At 45.8% G+C, this 17,475-nt stretch overlaps 1 protein-coding gene across 1 annotated transcript; it reads right to left on the bottom strand.

Annotated features, from left to right (window-relative positions):
• Window positions 1-1,029: 1,029 nt before the first annotated feature.
• On the bottom strand, window positions 1,030-9,614 carry LOC307203772 (6-pyruvoyl tetrahydrobiopterin synthase-like). The gene is made up of 6 exons (XM_079954890.1): window positions 9,458-9,614; window positions 4,992-5,065; window positions 4,363-4,385; window positions 3,644-3,700; window positions 2,371-2,441; window positions 1,030-1,361 (listed from the first exon to the last, which is right to left on the bottom strand). Exons 1-6 carry the CDS (start codon window positions 9,553-9,555, stop codon window positions 1,238-1,240), a joined length of 447 nt encoding a protein of 148 aa, XP_079811016.1. The 5' UTR covers window positions 9,556-9,614; the 3' UTR covers window positions 1,030-1,237.
• Window positions 9,615-17,475: the final 7,861 nt, after the last annotated feature.

A 17,475-nucleotide genomic window follows, 5' to 3' on the forward strand; every position in this document is an offset into this window, starting at 1 on the left:
AAAGGACCTCCCCAGGAATCCTGAGAAATGTAGTTCATTACAGATTCTGGGAACTGCAGTGCTGTGAAGGGTGAACGACAGTTCCCTAGATTCTCGGGAATGCTTTTCATGTATTCACATGCAGAAATTCTGGGTTGGAAATGCCTTTTGGGCATTAAGCAAACTGAACTGTTTCCCTGATAGACGACCTCCCCGCCCCCCCATAACCCACTGTTCATAAGCTTCATAGCCCTAGAAATGATAGATGTTCTTTTTTCCTTTGGTTCGTTCAATAATACCTCAGCTCAGCAGCTTGGGCTGAATGTATTGTGCTAACAATCCCAGCATCGTGAAATTGCCCATTTAACCTTATGCAGGGTGATGCATCTTAACGGAGGATGATTAGCAGTCGGATTATGAGCTGGCTTTATAAGGATAACACAATCGCTGTTGGGGTCTAAAGTTGTATGGGCTCCATCACTTGGTCATCAGAGAAGCCCCACCTGACAGCCTTTTGCATGTGGTCCACTGATGCATGATTATATCCAATGCTAGTCCTTCTCAAAGCAGGCCTGTTGGATTTAGTGAAACTCGGGGTCCATCCATACTTCTGCTTGTCCCATGCTTTCTTCCTGCTTGTCCCATGCTTTCTTGGTCTGAGCAGTTTTCCATTGGCCCGGCCACTTTCCCTGGGGAAACCTGCTCTTTAGCACTGAATCAGAGCAAATGTCAACCCGCAGAAAACCTGGTTGACGTTTGCTCCACTTTAGCGGTAAAGATTGGGTTTCCGTAGGGGGAAGTGCCAGGACAAGCAGAAGTCTAGATGAGTCCTCAGCCATGCCCATTAACTTAAATGGGTTGACTCTGAGTAGGACCAGCATTGGCTCCAACCCAGGTTTCTTGTATCTCTTCGCACCCAGAGCTTTGCAACGGAGCCAGTCTTGTATTCAGCAGCCAGCCTTTACATATGTGAACTATCTTAATGTAATGGACTATCCCCTTGCTGGATAATGCTGTGATGAAGAATGAGGTTACACACATGTCACAACGTGGCTTTTGCAGATCTTTTTTAACCAACAGATTAAACAAAGCTGCAATACTGCAGTAAAAGGCCCTGGAGGCATCTCTTCACTGTAGACACAGAATAGTTTGCAAATGTTCTGAGAAGGGGTTTGTCACATTAAATCAACAATGAGTGTTAATACAATATATGGGAGAATAACTCTCCTAGCCCCCCCTCCTTGTTCCTTGTGGATTTTTAGTCCCCCTTGTATACAATAAAATTTCTGTCGGATTCATAGACCTTGACTTTGTGCAGGCATCCATCTGGTAGGATTTTTTCAAGGTTGTTCCATATGTACACGGCTAAGTTCTCTGTTGTGCTGGAGGAAGAGCAGAGAGGTTGATATGGAAAAGGAAGAGACTCCACAGTATAGGTTTTTCTGCACAAAGGTAGCGCTGTCTTCAAACCTGCCTTTCTTTACCCCTGTTGCTTCTCACCCATGACTTCAAATCAAATCTGTGTATATTCTGGATAAGGCACTGGATGTCTCATGGCAGACCCACTCCAAATATTTAAACACACATTTAAAGCACATGGCTTCTTCCCCCAGAGAATCCTGGGAACTGTTTGTGAAATGTACTGGGAATTGTAGCTCTCTGTGCGCGGGAAAACTACAGCTCCCAAGATTCTTTTGGGGAAGCGGGAAAAAATGGGACCACCATCTTCCAGGCTGTGCTCACATGACCTGCACAAGAAGGCTTTTCCCAAGCATGGTGGACAAAATTGGGAATTTGGGGGAGCCGTGTGAAATCACGTCCTGAAACCGCGCGAGAGCATGGTGCCCAAAATGGTTTTCCTGGTTTATCCAGGACAGTTGTGGGTTATATATATATGTATGGTGTGGATCTTCTCTCAGACCTCAGGCTGTGACAAACTTAACACAAGCCAGGCATGGTCTATGCACCTCTGCGCCAGCTTTCTGGGAGAGGGGGCAACCAGCCTGCTTTTTGCTGTACTTGAGGGTCATTTATGCAGCTGACCAGCAGGTGGCTTTCCAGCCATGTGACATAAAGGAGCCAATCGGGTTCCCAATGGTCCTATAAAATGGAAACCTCTGGCCTGGTCCTTTAGTCTGAGCAACTTGTTTCTAGAGTAACAGCATTAAATTGTTCTGTCTATGGCTGTTTGTTTTGCCCTCATAGCCATACCTGATAGGTCTCTACAAAGCAGCTTGGGGAGGAGGCACCTCTAGCCTGTGGGTCCAATGAGGCTGTTTCCCCAAAACCAGGACTATGACCCACATCTGACATTGTATATGGATGCAAGTCTCCTGCACTCTTTACAAATGTGGGCAGTGTAGACTGCACACAAACTTAACAGCTACCCACCTTGCAACGCTGGCAAAAAAATCAACATCCTGGTCAAGGTTCTTGTGGTCGAGCGGATCCATAATGGCTTCCTGAAAATAAGAGCAAAGATCTGGTTGGGAACAGGGATTGTGAAGTTCTAAACCAGGGGTCAGCAAACTTTTTTTGGAGGGGGCTGGTTCACCGTGAGGAGATTTCACCCCTCCCATATCCAAGAATCTCCTGACGAGTCTGCTGATTCTCCAGAGAGGAGGAGCAGTGTTCTGCTTTCTACTTATTCAGCTCCAGCACCAAGTCAGTCAGTCAGTCAGTCAGTCAGTGTGTCAGAGAGAGAGAGAGACTGAGTGTTAGAGATCGTGTGTAGAGATAAGGTTGCTGCTAAGAGCAGCTGCAGACACTCAGTGCAGCATTCATTTATGCTTAGACCTATTTAGCTCTGTATATAGTTTTGTATCATAGTTGTAGTTATAGAATAAAAGAAGATATTCTACAGAGCTGCTCTCCGAGTCGTGTATACACTGCTAGATTCTGCTATACTCTGCTGTGCAACGACTGTATTGTGGAAGTGAATCCGGTGCTCACAGCTCTAAGCTGTGAGTCCACAGCACTTTGACCTGGTGGTCTCTGGAAGTGCTACCCAGCTCGCCTAGCCCAGTCGGGGTTGAAGTGCATGAGTCCAGTTGGTGACACTGGCTCAAAGGCGATGCTGACACACCGTCCCCCAGAAGTACACGTGGCGGAGAGGGCTTCTCTCTTTCCCCCTCTCTCCCCCAAATCCTCCCCACCCCCTGCCTACCTATGCTGCTGCAAAGTCGCTCGTCTCGCCACTGCAGCCAGCCTCTGGCACTCGCAAGGGCAGGCTCAGGAGCTGCAGTTGGGAGAGGCACTGCACTGTGCGCCGCTAACTGTGTCTCCTGTGCCTGCCCTTGCGAGCGGCAGAGGCCGCCGGCGGCGGGACGAGTAGCCCCGAAAGGGCTGGCTGGCTCCGGAGAGGTGCTGCCCAAAATGGCACTCAGCCAGCTCAGCCCAGCCCCTTTCCTCCACTACACAGGGCGAGGAGAAGCCAGGAGGAGGGAGGGAGGAGGCGCTGCGGTGTGTAAGAGGGAGATGGGGTGAAATGGCGCTGAAAACAAAATGGCGGCACCGGAAAAAAAATTAACAAACAGAATCGCCGATCCATGGCATGTCCGCGGGCCAGATCCTGAGGGCAATTGGGTCTGATCTGGCCCGCAGTCCATGGTTTGCCGACCCGTGTTATAAACTTTGCCTCTGAGGTTCATAACTCTGGAATTACCTTCATATATTCCTGAAGCTTGTAAATATTCATGAACATTCCACTGATGGGGTCAATCTGTAAGTCAAGTTAAATAATAGCAATAGTAATAATGGTGATGATTTTATACCAGGTATTTATATATCATTTAAGATTCAGAATTTCTGGTGCTGTACATACAAGTACATTAATTTTTTTCCCCTAAAAATGATGTCAATAATGATAATCTTATTTTTTAACCCTTGGAGTGTTCAGAGGACAGGACTTAGAACTGCTCTTGAATACTACTACTATGATAATACTATTAACAACAATGGTGTGGGGGGAAAATAATGCTAGGAACTATCACAAGAGGTTATGATTGGATAAATGCACAGAGAAGAGATTTATCAGTGGCTATTGGCTTAAAATGGAACCTCCATTTGCAGATGCAGTCTATCTCTAAATATCAGGTACTAGGGACAAACAACAGGGGAAAGACATGGTCATTGTGCTCTGCTTATATGTGACCTATAAGGCATTGGGTTGGTCAAATGGTTGGAAACAGACGGCTGAGCTAGATGGAACTGGTTCTGATCCTGCAAGGCGGCTTCTAGTCAAGGGATCCGATCCTACAGGAGTCAGTGGTGAATTGAAACATGGCAGCAGCATATCTCAAATGCTGCTGAGAATCTCAGACTCTTGGTAAAAGCACAAAACCTGTTTTCAAAATAAAGAGCAATGAAAGAAAAATGACCCACCTTTCCACATATGGTCACTGTCACTGCAAAGGAAAAAGAAGAAACCGTGAGAGAGGGAAGTTGTTAGCATTAATTGCAGACCCAATTCAGTACCACAAGGTGGTAGCAAAGAGTTGGGTAAAGCACATCTCTTGCTGAAACACATAATCTCCTCTGCAATGAGGGAAAATACAGGTATGAGGGTGGGGGAAGTGGTAAAGCTCTCCCACTTGCAAGCTTTAGTGCTGCCCCGCCTCCAGAAGACATTGAAAATAAGCACGTCAGAGAGAACTAGCCTGATGTGCTGCTACATTTCCGCATGCAAGGTCTCCCCTCTTCCCCAACAGAAGAGCATTCAAGTGTGCAACCCCAAAGGGGCACAGTCCTGGGGAATCTGACCACTCAATTTTGCCAGCTGAAGCTGAGTACACACTGCTGGATTCTAAGCCCCTGGTAAGAAAAATCTCCATTTGGATTCCAGCAGGAAAAACACTGAGCAGGGTCTCTTCCCACCGGAAAGAGGAATGCCATTCAAAGCTTTATCACCGCTCCCCTTCCCCTGTTTGCCTGTAGAAGAATTTGCTCCAGTCTTTACATGGAGGTAGTATGTATCATCATCATCAATGCTAGAAAGGCTCACCACTCTTTACCTTTATAGTTATGCCCGTGGCTCTGATTGCATTTCCCAAACAGCTTCCTATTCGCCTCCTCATTCAGAGATTTGCTGTAAGACAGTGGGTGAGGGTTGAGAAAAAGAAGCAGCCAACAGGAATAAGATGAAAACAGCAAGAGAGGCAATCTAACTGCAGATGGGAACAGAGAAGGAAGCCTTTTGTACACGGAGACTGTGTCTATTGTCAGTGACTAGCAATCAGCCCTGAGTGCTCACTGGAAGGACAGATTGTGAAGCTGAGGCTCCAGTACTTTGGCCACCTCATGAGAAGAGAAGACTCCCTGGAGAAGACCCTGATGTTGGGAAAGATGGAGGGCACAAGGAGAAGGGGACGACAGAGGACGAGATGGTTGGATAGTGTTTTCGAGGTTACCAGCATGAGTCTGACCAAGCTGCGGGGGGCAGTGGAGGACAGGAGTGCCTGGCGTTCTCTGGTCCATGGGGTCACGAAGAGTCGGACACGACTAAACGACTAAACAACAAAGCAAGGATAATTCAAAATAGACCCTCAAAGGATCCATTACTTCTGAAACAGCCCTTATTTTTTTAAAAAACTGAGCCATATCCAACCCGGCTTCTTTGCAGCTATTTGTAAGTCTTCTTTGTTTTATTATTACATTTAAACCTCACTTTTTCCTCCAAGGAGCTCAAGGGTGGCATTCACGGTTATCCTTCCTCTCACTTTTATCCTCACAACAATGCTGCAATGTCATTGGCTAGACTGAGAGAGACTTTATAAGAGCCCGGATTATAGAGTCCAGTACTTCTATAATCAGGGACATGGGTGGCGCTGTTGGTTAAACCACAGAGTCTAGGGCTTGCTGATCAGAAGGTCGGCGGTTCGAATCCCCGTGACGGAGTGAGCTCCCGTTGCTCGGTCCCTGCTCCTGCCAACCTAGCAGTTCGAAAGCACATCAAAGTGCAAGTAGATAAATAGGTACCGCTCCGGCGGGAAGGTAAACGGCATTTCCGTGCGCTGCTCTGGTTCGCCAGAAGCGGCTTAGTCATCCTGGCCACATGACCCAGAAGCTGTACACCGGCTCCCTTGGCCAATAAAGCGAGATGAGCGCCGCAACCCCAGAGTCGGCCACGACTGGACCTAATGGCCAGGGGTCCCTTTACCTTTTCCTTTACTTACTTCTATAATCACCATATCTCTTGTGCCACCTCTACATTCGGTGATGATTCCTGACTCTGCTGAGCCCAATCCAGCCCAGTTAACATAAATCATAATGCCAAATTATTGCTGTTGCAGATAGTTGCTGGACCTATATTGCATGCAGCTGCCCTTTGCATAGATCAGGGAGGAGCAAGCTTCCAGCATCTCTCTTGACTTTTTCTTCAAACTCCGAGACCCACAAACTGGATGCAAAACACTCTCAGAACAAAAGGACAGGGCCTCTGAGCACATGCTCAGCCCAGGAATTTGCTTTCAGTTCCAGAACTGAGCACAAGGCCGTTATACCCCGAGCGTTCTTCATCACAGCTGCATAATTTAGAAGGGGGAAAAAAGAACCTTTCTCTTGTAGGAATGCCAGCAATTTTAACAGAAGAAACACGATAACTTTAAAACAAAAAGAGCAACGAAAATCCATAGCCACTTGACCTTGACAATAAGGATATTCCATCAATGCTGTTTTAAATGTCTATATTAATAGAGGAAGGTACGTATAGTTAAAGCTATGGTTTTCCCAGTAGTGATGTATGGAAGTGAGAGCTGACCATAAAGAAGGCTGATCGCCGAAGAATTGATGCTTTTGAATTATGGTGCTGGAGGGGACTCTTGAGAGTCCCATGGACTGCAAGAAGATCAAACCTATCCATTCTTAAGGAAATCAGCCCTGAGTGCTCACTGGAAGGACAGATCGTGAAGCTGAGGCTCCAGTACTTTGGCCACCTCATGAGAAGAGAAGACTCCCTGGAAAAGACCCTGATGTTGGGAAAGACTGAGGGCACAAGGAGAAGGGGACGACAGAGGACGAGATGGTTGGATAGTGTTCTCGAAGCTACCAGCATGAGTTTGACCAAACTGTGGGAGGCAGTGGAAGACAGGAGTGCCTGGCGTGCTCTGGTCCATGGGGTCACAAAGAGTCGGACATGACTAAATGACTAAACAACAACAACAACAGTTAATAGAGGCAGTCCAAGAAAACAGCCAGCTGGATCAGACCAGTGGCCCATCTAGTCCAGCATCTTGTTCTTACAATGGCCAACCAGATGGCTGTTGTGAAACAACTGGAAGTCTAAGTCCTTGTTGTTTATATCTGGCAAGTCCTCAGAGATCTACCAGTAAATTCTGATCTACCTCATCACCAACTCTGGAGAGAAATAGCACGCCTTGTACCATTTGCCTTTTGCTGCCTTTTGCTGTGTGTGTGTGTGTAATGCAGCGCTTCATTTATACGAGCTTTTATTCACAAAAGCACTTTCTACAATAAATCTTTTAATCTGTCTTCCAGGTGCCGCAATACTCTTGTTATATGCATGTGTGTTTTGCAAGAGATACTCAAATGTCCCCCTCTGGAATACATCCTCTCAACTCGGGTGGGAGGCTCTGTCTGCAATCTAAGCAGCATTAGCTACAACAATCACGTTGCCTTTCCCCCAAGTACAAATAATTTCTTATTCGTTCTTCCCCAGAACTCGAGTTGCTATCTTACATATACCAGCCCCAGTTCCTGTGCCTTTAACTGTGAATATTAGTAGGTGGGAGAAATGCTTTTTTTCTGGGCCATGAGAAGCTTTGCCACTTGGCAACCTTTCCCAGAACCCTGTTTGTCAGTATATACTGACACTCTGTAGCCCAGTGGTTAGGGCATCTGTTCTGCATGTAGAAAATCACAGGTTCAGTCCCCAGCACCTCTAAGTCAGATAATGATAATAATAATACTGTAATAATAATAATAATTTATTACTTATTATATATGCCCCACCCATCTGGCTGGGTTTCCCCAGCCACACTGGGCAGCTCCCAACAGAATTAAAAGCACAATGCAACATCAAACATTAAAAACTTCCCTAAGCAGGGCTGCCTTCAGATGTCTTCTAAAAGTCAGATAGTTGTTTATTTCCTTGACATCTGATGGGAGGGTGTTTCACAGGGTGGGCACCACTATCGAGAAGGTCCTCTGTCTGGCTTAAAGCTGACTTGGACAAAAGTGTCCATTTTCCTTCTAGTGCCATCATTGATGAAATCCTCTTTTAATTCCCCCTTTTACAGACATCTAGACCCTAATCTCCAGCTTCTTCGCCATTCCATCTACTTTCTTCCTGTCTTGTTCAAGTGACAAATTGGCAGAGTCCTGTTGGGCCCTGAAGACTAGTCAGTTGCCTGTTGTACAAATTTTTGCAGCTTCATGAACAGAGTAAACTGTGGAAAGAATGAATGGCCACTGGAGACAGAAAACTATGACATAACCTCCAAACTTTCTCCGAAGAAAATATGGATGTCCTATCCTATTATTATTATTATTATTATTATTATTGTTGTTGTTGTTGTTGTTGTTGTTGTTATTATTATTATTATATTCTTTATACCACACCCATCTGATTGGCAGCTTCCAACATATATAAAAGCATAATAAATAATAATAAAGCATTAAACGTTAAAAAACTTCCCTATACAAGGCTGCCGTCAGATGTCTTCTAAAGGTTGTATAATAATAATAATAATAATAATAATAATAATAATAATAATAATATTTTTATATCCCGCCCTCCCATGCCAAGACTGTGCTCAGGGCAGCTAACAATAAATACAATAAAAACAAAACAAAACAAAACAGTTACTTATCTCCTTGGCTTGGGGGTCACATAACTCTATACCCTCCAATATTTCTCCAATGAAAATAGGAACGTCCTAAGGAAGAGTGGGACATTCTGGGATCAAATCAGAAACCAGGATGGCTTCTGTAAGTCCGGGACTGTCCCTGGAAAAGAGGGACACTTGGAGGGTCTGTTATGATAGCTTCTGAACCTCCTTAGACATCCTTTCTCACCTTTGTTGCAGGGTGGGGCAGGTCATACAGGGGAAAGTGGGGAGAGCTAGAATGCATTAAGAAACCCAACGCTTCATATTGCATAGCTGAGATAAAGGTTACAGATGAGTCTCTTTCCTGAACTTGGGAAGGAAACTGCTGCAATAACACCCATCGTTCTTACCCTGCAGACCAAACCTGGTCAACATTTGCCCTTTGGCTCTATTTGGCCTTTGAACGATATGAGTATCAGAGATGCTATCTTGGGCAACTGGTTCCTTATGTCCGGAGAATTGTAGGTACAGGAAGTACTCACTAGAATCCATTGGGCAGCCAGTCTTCTGAGAGGTTGCACATCTATGCTTCTTTCCAGGGATGGGGAAATCGTGGGCTCCTTGGTCACCAATGACTTCGAAACATGTTTTTTCCCTCTCAACCCTCCATCCTCCCTCTTCCCCATTGTTACCTGTTTAGCCTATGGGCGGCTGCAAATGTTTCGGTGCGAGAAAGGAAGGTCATCTTGCCTGCGGTGTTCGGCTTGCTATCTTTCGCCACACGCTCCATTGTTAACAGAGGGTTGGTAGCTGAGCTGCCGTTAAAAGCGGGAAACCTTCATGCGGGGCCCAAATAAATATATCCACAAGTTGTCATGTGGTGGATGGTAGACTGGCCAATCGGATGCAAATTGTTCGTCAGACAGCGTATCTCCTGGCCTAAATTTCTTTACACAGAACAACCATCAGCATTGTTTTTTGTTTTGCATCAATTAACTCAGCGTATTTCCTTCTTGATGAAAGCCATGGTTTAATGGGATATAAATAAATAAATAAATAAATAAATAAATAAATAAATAAATTAGTCAAGGCTCACGTGGATTGTCTAATTTGGGTTGGAATTTTTTGGAAAAGGACATTGTTTCACAGGGTGAGTGCAGGGATAAGGACATTTCTCCTAACTGCTTGTTGCTTGTGAATGCATACCCCTCAATATTACTGGGTCTTTACTTAGATTTTTGTGTTTACACTGTAAAAGTTCTGTCATGGATGAAACAAATGTGGTTTTGGCTCTAAAATGGGTCTCCAGCGAAATACAACAAGTTAGGTAGCTCAAATCTCCTTCCTTCCTTCCTTCCTTCCTTCCTTCCTTCCTTCCTTCCTTCCTTTTTCTTTTGTGAGTCTGCAAGCTCAGCTCCATCCTCAGGGGCAATTTACTTCATCTAAAAAACTGCTTAGGAGCTGACAACAAATTTACCATAATTGACAGTAACTTAATGCTGTTTTATGGTTTCCAAGACAATCAGACTGTAGGAACAATTGAGAAATCTGGAGCAAGGAAGATTAGACTTAAAATCAATCAAGTGTTTCCCACCCAGATAGGGAACACTGGACTGTATCTTTTTCAGAGTGTGAATTGCAGGATGAAGGGGGTGCAGGGGGTGTGGCCTGCCCCAGGTGCCATCACTGAGGTGGGGTGTGTGTGACAAAATGAAGTTGTCGTTGTTGGTTTTTTTAAAAAAAATTGGGTTCACAAAACTTTTTAGGAGTGACGTGGTGGCTTAGGTGCCTGCAGGTTCCTCACTGCTTGAAACAGCAGCACAGGACTTGTGTCTGCCTACTGCCTCTCCCTCAGCCGCCCTACAGCTGAGGGGAAGGCAGAGGAGAGGCTCCAAGCGTCAGAGAGGCTCGTCCCGCCCCCATGGATGGATTGCCCCGCCCCCTGGCTGCAGGACACGCCCCTGCACTAGGCACCTGAGCCTAGCTATGCACCGCTACACACCTAGCTATGCCGCTGCCTCAGTGACATGGAATTTCAAGAGATCCCAGCCAGCCATTATAAGTTTGGATAAGAGTCCAGCCACATCACATACAAGGGCCTTCCCTTGATGACCGTTCAAAAACTTCAACAAGTGAAGGATGCTGAGTCCTGTTCCCATTGAATATGAGGGACGTCCCTTGATGACTGTTCAAAAGCTTCAGCTGATGGAGAATGTTATGAGTTTCCAACTGAAGGAAGCGTGTCAACGAGATACACTGGTTCCCTGTTGCCTTTTCCCAGGTAAGGTGAGCCCTAGATAGCCTGAGTGACAATGGTCCACTCATCCCATGTCCCATGAGGACCTGGGATATCAACAGAGTTCTCCTTAAGTTTGGAATCCACCAAGAGTGCCCAAGAGGTGGCTTTTGAAAAGGATTAGACAAATTCATGGTGAAATATACTCAGAGTCGAGATTTCATGCTCTTTATTCAGCTCATAGTGGTGAGGAGGAAATGGAAGTTCCCCCAGAATGTCTGCGTTATATACATTATTTACACAATGGGCCCCACATGATAGGCTAATTCCGGGATTCTCCTGTAGGCCAATCAGTTTGCGGATTCACTTCCACCCGGAACTGGATTGGATGGCTACTGTGGACCAATCAGACTGCTGCATTCTGGGTCCTATTGTTCTAGGACCAATCAGACTGCTGCATTCTGAATCCTATTGCTCTAGGACCGATCAGACTGCTGCATTTTGGATCCTATTCAACTCAGTACATAACACATGGATATAAGAATCAATGGCAAACTTCATATTCAGAGGCATTTCACCTTTGCTTCCCAGATGCTGGGTTTAAACAACAAGGGAACCTATCCTCATCTTGCTCTGCCAGTGAGGTTCCCACCACTTCGTTGACCACTTTGGGAACACCAGGGAAGCAACTGGGATTTGGAAGTGGGGAATTAATGATATTAACACTCTTGGTTTGGAATTTCCTGGCTGATTACAAATGGAGCCCACATTCCTCTGATGTTTTGGCTCAGGTTACAATTAACCTGACCACAATCCCAGAATCAACTTTCCCTGCCACTACAACTGTTCCATTCTATTTCTTCACTGTTTCTTACTTGGTAGAAACAATGAGAATGACCTCTGCTGTGGCCTATGTTAGGCCATATAGCCATGTAGTTGTCATCAGGGATGAAGTGTAGGCGGGTTCCCACGAAGCAAGACACAGTGATAACAGCAAAAACTTTTATTGAATTAACAGAACTAGACAACAGTTCTAGTTGGTCTGGGCTGCTCTTACTCTCAGTGTGATTGGCTGTCTAAACTCCCAAGCTGCGAATCATAATTCAGAGTTTAAGAGCCAATGTCAGTGGCCCAAATCCTGCAGTGTTCTGTGACTGGATATCATGTATTGAATCAGAACACAGGGGCTCAGAATTCTTAGTCCAGACTCAAGCTCAGGCAAACACACACCACTGAAAGCATAACCTCTAGGAAACATTGTTTCTCGGGACTTCTGACTATTCCTACTGTTTCCTAAGGCCTAGTTGAGCCTGCAACAGCTTTTCTTGTTATTTCATCTGCCGTCACAAAGTAAGAAAGGGGAGAAATGGAAGGGAGCGTTGAATTGGGGATCTTCTGAGGGGTTGGCGTCGTTGAAGCCTCTAGCCTTTGGCAGCCTTCTCTGCCATCCATCGCTACAAGCTAAATGGAAAAGGCATCAAAAGGTCTCCAGGGCATTTGGTCATCTCCAGCTTGTTGTAGTTGCATGTAGGTCTCTTCTAGACTTTTTCTTGTGATTCAGCTGCTGGCCGGGAGGAGCAAAGGGCCAAGCTAAGACTAGGCCCAGAAATGTGTACAATTTCCCTTGTGGTCAATTATCTGACTTTGCATCTCCCACATGAGGTTCTCTTCTCCCGCCCACCAACATCAATGTGGGCTCCCCACCCAGCAGGGAACAAAAAGACCTCTGTGTTGTCTGTCGCAGCCCAGGGAGCTGTTGGTCAAACCCTGGTGTCACAAGACTAGGTAGAAGTCTGGAAGGACATTGCCATGTCAACCGCTTTAGCAAGGTCACAGCCCTTCCATCTACAATGAATCAATTACTCTGTGGCAAATCAAGTGTGCCTTTTCAATGGCTTCCACCATAGTGTTTTTTTATAAAAAACTAAATAGAGCTCTTCTTGAAGAAGTTTCATCCATATTGGGTTGGCGGGAAGCCAAGCGCCTTCCATCTCCTGAGATCTGACAGTCCTTTTCTCTCTGAGGAACCTCACTTCCGCTGGCTGAAGAGCATCCTCCATTCATCCTGTTTATGATGCATGGATATTGGGTTGGTTTACACTTGCAAAAGTTTCAAGGTGCTCATACTGCTTGGTTTCCAGTTGGTGCATGTCCTGTAACTTCTTGCTGACTTTTCATACCACATATATTCTGGATTTCTTTTGGTCCCGCTTTTGTTGTGCTGTAGCACAAATGTCAGCTTCCACACATCTGTAGTGCAATAGCATCGGGAATGCGTTACAGAGCAACTAGCAAAGCAGTCCAATATAAATCCACCAATAACACTATTAATCTGTCAGTGATGTGGGAGAAAACCCGTCAGTGTGAGAACTCCCATGATGGGTCACACTGGAGTCCCTCTAGTATTCTGTTTCTAATAGTGGACAGCTGGATGCCAGAACCATGGTGGTTTGGGGGACAGGGGAGGGGCAGGGACTACAACTCTCATCATCCTTGATCATCCATGATCACACTAGTTGTTGACTGATAAGAGTTGGAGTCCAACAACATCCAGAGGAGACAACAACGACTCCCTGTCGGTTAGAGTGTGGGACTAAAACCTGGAAGATGTTTTCAGGAGAGGTAGTTGGGCGAAGGTCAGCAATTAAGAAAAACCACTGGTTTCAGTGAAGTTAACGCTTTATTCCAAGAAACCAAAGCAGCACAGGCCTAATGATCCCTGCAACTCTTCCCACTAGGTCTTACCCCAATGTGGCAGTTGCGAAGATTGAAGGTCTCTACCTTTGCACAGCTGCCTAAGTCTCCTCCTCTTCAGGTTTTTTTCCAAGCAGTTATAGACTGCGTCTGTGCACAGTCAATCTCTTCTCTGCTCTTTTCATTTTTTCTGTGTGGTCTAGTAGACCAGGGGAGGGGAGCTGGTTACAACAGGAGGGAGAGACCCCCTGGCTTCTTCAGCAGCCTGTCTCATCTTTGCCACTTGGCCCCCTCCACTCCAGCCTCCTCTTCTGCCTCTGATTATGAACTGCTCTCTGCCACAAGCTCTTCCTGCTCACTAAACCCTGTTGCCCCTTCAGCTTCTGACACCTCCTCCTCCCAGTCAGCTCCCTCTTCTCCCTCTGACCACTCAGCATCATCCCACCACCATTCCCCGGCCTCTGAGCCTTCTTCCCTTGGGGGCTCCCTCCAACCACTCCTCTGCATCCAGCCAGTCCTTGACAGATACGAGTTCAAATCCCCACTCAGACGTGAAGTTCATTGAATGACCTTAGGCCAGTCACGGCCTAGCCCACCTCACAGGATTGTTGTGAAGATAAAATGGACGTTCCTTTGTGTTCATCTCCTTCGCTTCAGTGGGTGACCCTGAGTTCTAAGGAGCTGGAGAAAATAACGCCTTCCTCTCCAGTCTGTTTGTAAATGTTATTAACTTCTGTAAATGCCCCCTCTCCAATTAAACCTCGAAGCTAAAACACATGAAATTGACACAGGTCCTAAGACATTTCAAATGAACATTCTGTGTTTGTAAAAACCAGAGGCACTTGGTTTTGAACAAATGTCTGATTTAAAAAGGGCTCACTCTCTGCTTTTTAGAAAGCAATGTGTGGGAGACCAAAAAAAAAAAAAAAAGGTTGGGTGGCCTTTTAAAATAAAACTGCACAAGGCAACTGGATTTTCTGATCACCAGACACCTCTTAGAAGGATGGAAGGAAGCTTTCTTCCTGGAGATTTGCCTTCCTAATTGCAAGAGAGGAAAAGACCTGCTAAACTGGCTCCAGGTGGGTGGTGGGTTGTACCCAAGTGGAATGTGGCTCCTTTGTGATTCAGATCAAAGGGAGTTGGTTTTTGAAACCTTTGCACAGCATGGAATTCCCTTGGAGAAGGAAGAAGAGCTGTGGAGGCTGCAGTTTTAATGGGAGGCTTTATAAAAGAAACAGGAAGTTTTAGGGAGGGCCCCTCCTGGGCCCAGAGGATGGAATTTATTCACAAAGGGTTATCAAGTGACAAAGCAGAACCTGAAGCTGGTCCACACACATGCAGTCATCATTTGGTAGTTGCAGCATCAAGCGATGACCGCCTATTGCAGTCATGGGCTATTGCATATCTAGCGCTGGCAAGATGAACGTTTTGTATCACCTGGGCATCTAGGGTTGCCAAATGCTTTCCCTGGGCCCTGCTCCGATGCTTTGAACAGTAGCAAGTATGGGCAAGTGGTTGTTCTTCTCCCCATTCCCACTGGCCATTTCTGCAGAACCAAGCATAAGAGCAGGCCGGGTGGTGCTTTTGGAAAATCAGTTGGCAACTCTACTCACATCGCCTGAAGTAGAATTGCTTTTCTGCTTGTATATTCAACTTTCCTCATTAAAGGCAGTTTCACGCCTTTGTGTGATAGATTAAAGAACCCCTAACATGCACAAATCAAGTGATGGATGTGTATCTCTGCATCCTACTCTTGGCTTCTACTTTAATTAGTTCATTCTTTACATTGCTTTTTTAAGATCCTGCCTTTTTTCCAGGGAACTTGAGGCAGCACACATAGACCTGTCCCACAGCCTTTCGTTCTCATAACAGTTCTGTGAGATAGGCCCATAGCTCAGTGGCAAAGCATCTTCTTTTCAAGCAGAAGGTCCCAGGTTCATTCCCCGGCACCTCCAGCTAGGGATGGGGGGCAACTCCTTGTCTGAAACCCTGGAGAGCCAAGGATGATGGGGGCTGGAGTCCAACAAGTTCTGGAGTTCACGGTCTTTAGAACTTAACTCTGTTGATGAGGAATGGCTGCACCTTGACTCTAGAGCAAGTAAAACTAAAATGCACATACATGGATGAACAGTAAAGAGTGACAGGAGCAGAGGTGCCAGATTGCCTCCAAGATGGAGGGCCGCAGTGCGCGTCATGCCCACATGACGTCATGCATGTTGCACATCATGTGCATGGAATGTTGTGTCCTCTGGAGGAGGCTGAGCACTCTGGTGGAAATCGATACTGAAGCTGCAACACAGAATGCTCACCATGTGTGAGTGACAAGCACCGGGCCACCTCAAAATTGAGGAGGCCAGGCCTGCTATATTTCTCTCTCTCTCTCTCTCTCTCTCTCTCTCTCTCTCTCTCTCTCACACACACACACACACACACACACACACACACACACACTGCAACTGCTGAGGGACATTTTGTCAAAAACATGCCGAGAGGACAACTTCATTTTATCAAGGGCATCTTTAATCCAAAGAACAAACACCCCTTTGGTTTTTCAATTTAGGGGTGGGCCGTGACTGCGGAATGAATGAACGCCACAGAACAGTGTGTCCAGCAATGTTGAAGGGTGCCATGGGGCAAGGCCATGGACTGTGAGCCTTGACTTGCAGTTAGGAGTTGTGGTTGCAAATACATGGCTGCCTTCACTGTGAAAGCTGGCGATGGTATTGTTATGGGCTTGCAGGGGGCAAGGATCCCCTAAAATCCTGGGTGCCAGGTTCTCCCCATAATCTCTGAAATTAGTACCGTATTTTTCGCTCTATAAGACGCACCAGACCACAAGACACACCTAGTTTTTGGAGGAGGAAAACAAGAAAAAAAATATTCTGAATCTCAGAAGCCAGAACAGCAAGAGGGATCGCTGCGCAGTGATCGCTGGCTTCTGGGATAGCTATGCAGCCTGCAGCCTGCATTCGCTCCATAAGACACACAAACATTTCCCCTTACTTTTTAGGAGGGAAAAGTGAGTCTTATAGAGCAAAAAATACGGTAAATGCGGGGTTTGAAGTCAAGCTAACTTCTCCAGGAGCTGGACTTAGAGAAGAGAAGGACGGAGTGAGCAAAACTCCATGCAGGGCAGCATCCATTCTGGCTGGCTGGGTTACAGAGAGACATAGGGATGGTGCTTAGGATGCTTCTGAATCCAATACTGTGCTGCTGGGAGCTCTCTCTCCATAAAACTCAGGTGTAAATATGTGTGAATAAACCATGTTTCATAAAGACGCAGTTGTCTGCTGTGTCTTGTTCCAAAGGAACGCAAACCTTGGTTAAGCGCCAAGACTCCTGGAATTTTGCTCCTGCTTTGGGGTGGCTGGGAACAGTATCTTGTTGCATTATCTCCTGTCTCCAGATTATGATGAGGATGATGATGATGATATTTTTTTGAAAGATTTTCATTTATAAAGGAATAATGTGATAAAAGAGGAAGGAGGAAAGAAAGGAGGAAAAAGGAAAAAAACACATGCAAAAAGTACAGTGTAATACATTAAGTAAAATCAATTTCCTTTCTATCAATTATTGTATGTAAGCGATATTATATGGTTGCTAATTGCCCTACTACATTCTGTATAAACTCATTGCAGATATCTATATCTCCTGTCTCCAGATTATGATGATGAACAGGCTTGCATTCCCCCCCCCCCCTTTTTTTTTTGCTCAGCAACAGGAAAGATTGTCTCATCGGCTGATGGCTGGGTTGGAGGGAAGATGGTTTTTAAAATAGCC

Source organism: Podarcis cretensis (genome assembly GCF_951804945.1).
Source record: "Podarcis cretensis genome assembly, chromosome: 15".
NCBI lineage: Eukaryota > Metazoa > Chordata > Lepidosauria > Squamata > Lacertidae > Podarcis > Podarcis cretensis.

What these genes read in the sequence shown, in the direction of transcription:
- LOC307203772 (XM_079954890.1), bottom strand. Translation starts at nt 9,555, where the DNA reads ATGGAGCGTGTGGCGAAAGATAGCAAGCCGAACACCGCAGGCAAGATG. An exon ending in CCACGGGCATAACTATAAAG is followed by an intron (nt 4,386 to 4,991) that starts GTAAAGAGTGGT and finishes TTTCCTTTGCAG; the next exon opens with TGACAGTGACCATATGTGGA. An exon ending in TTTTTTGCCAGCGTTGCAAG is followed by an intron (nt 1,362 to 2,370) that starts GTGGGTAGCTGT and finishes CTCTTCCTCCAG; the next exon opens with CACAACAGAGAACTTAGCCG.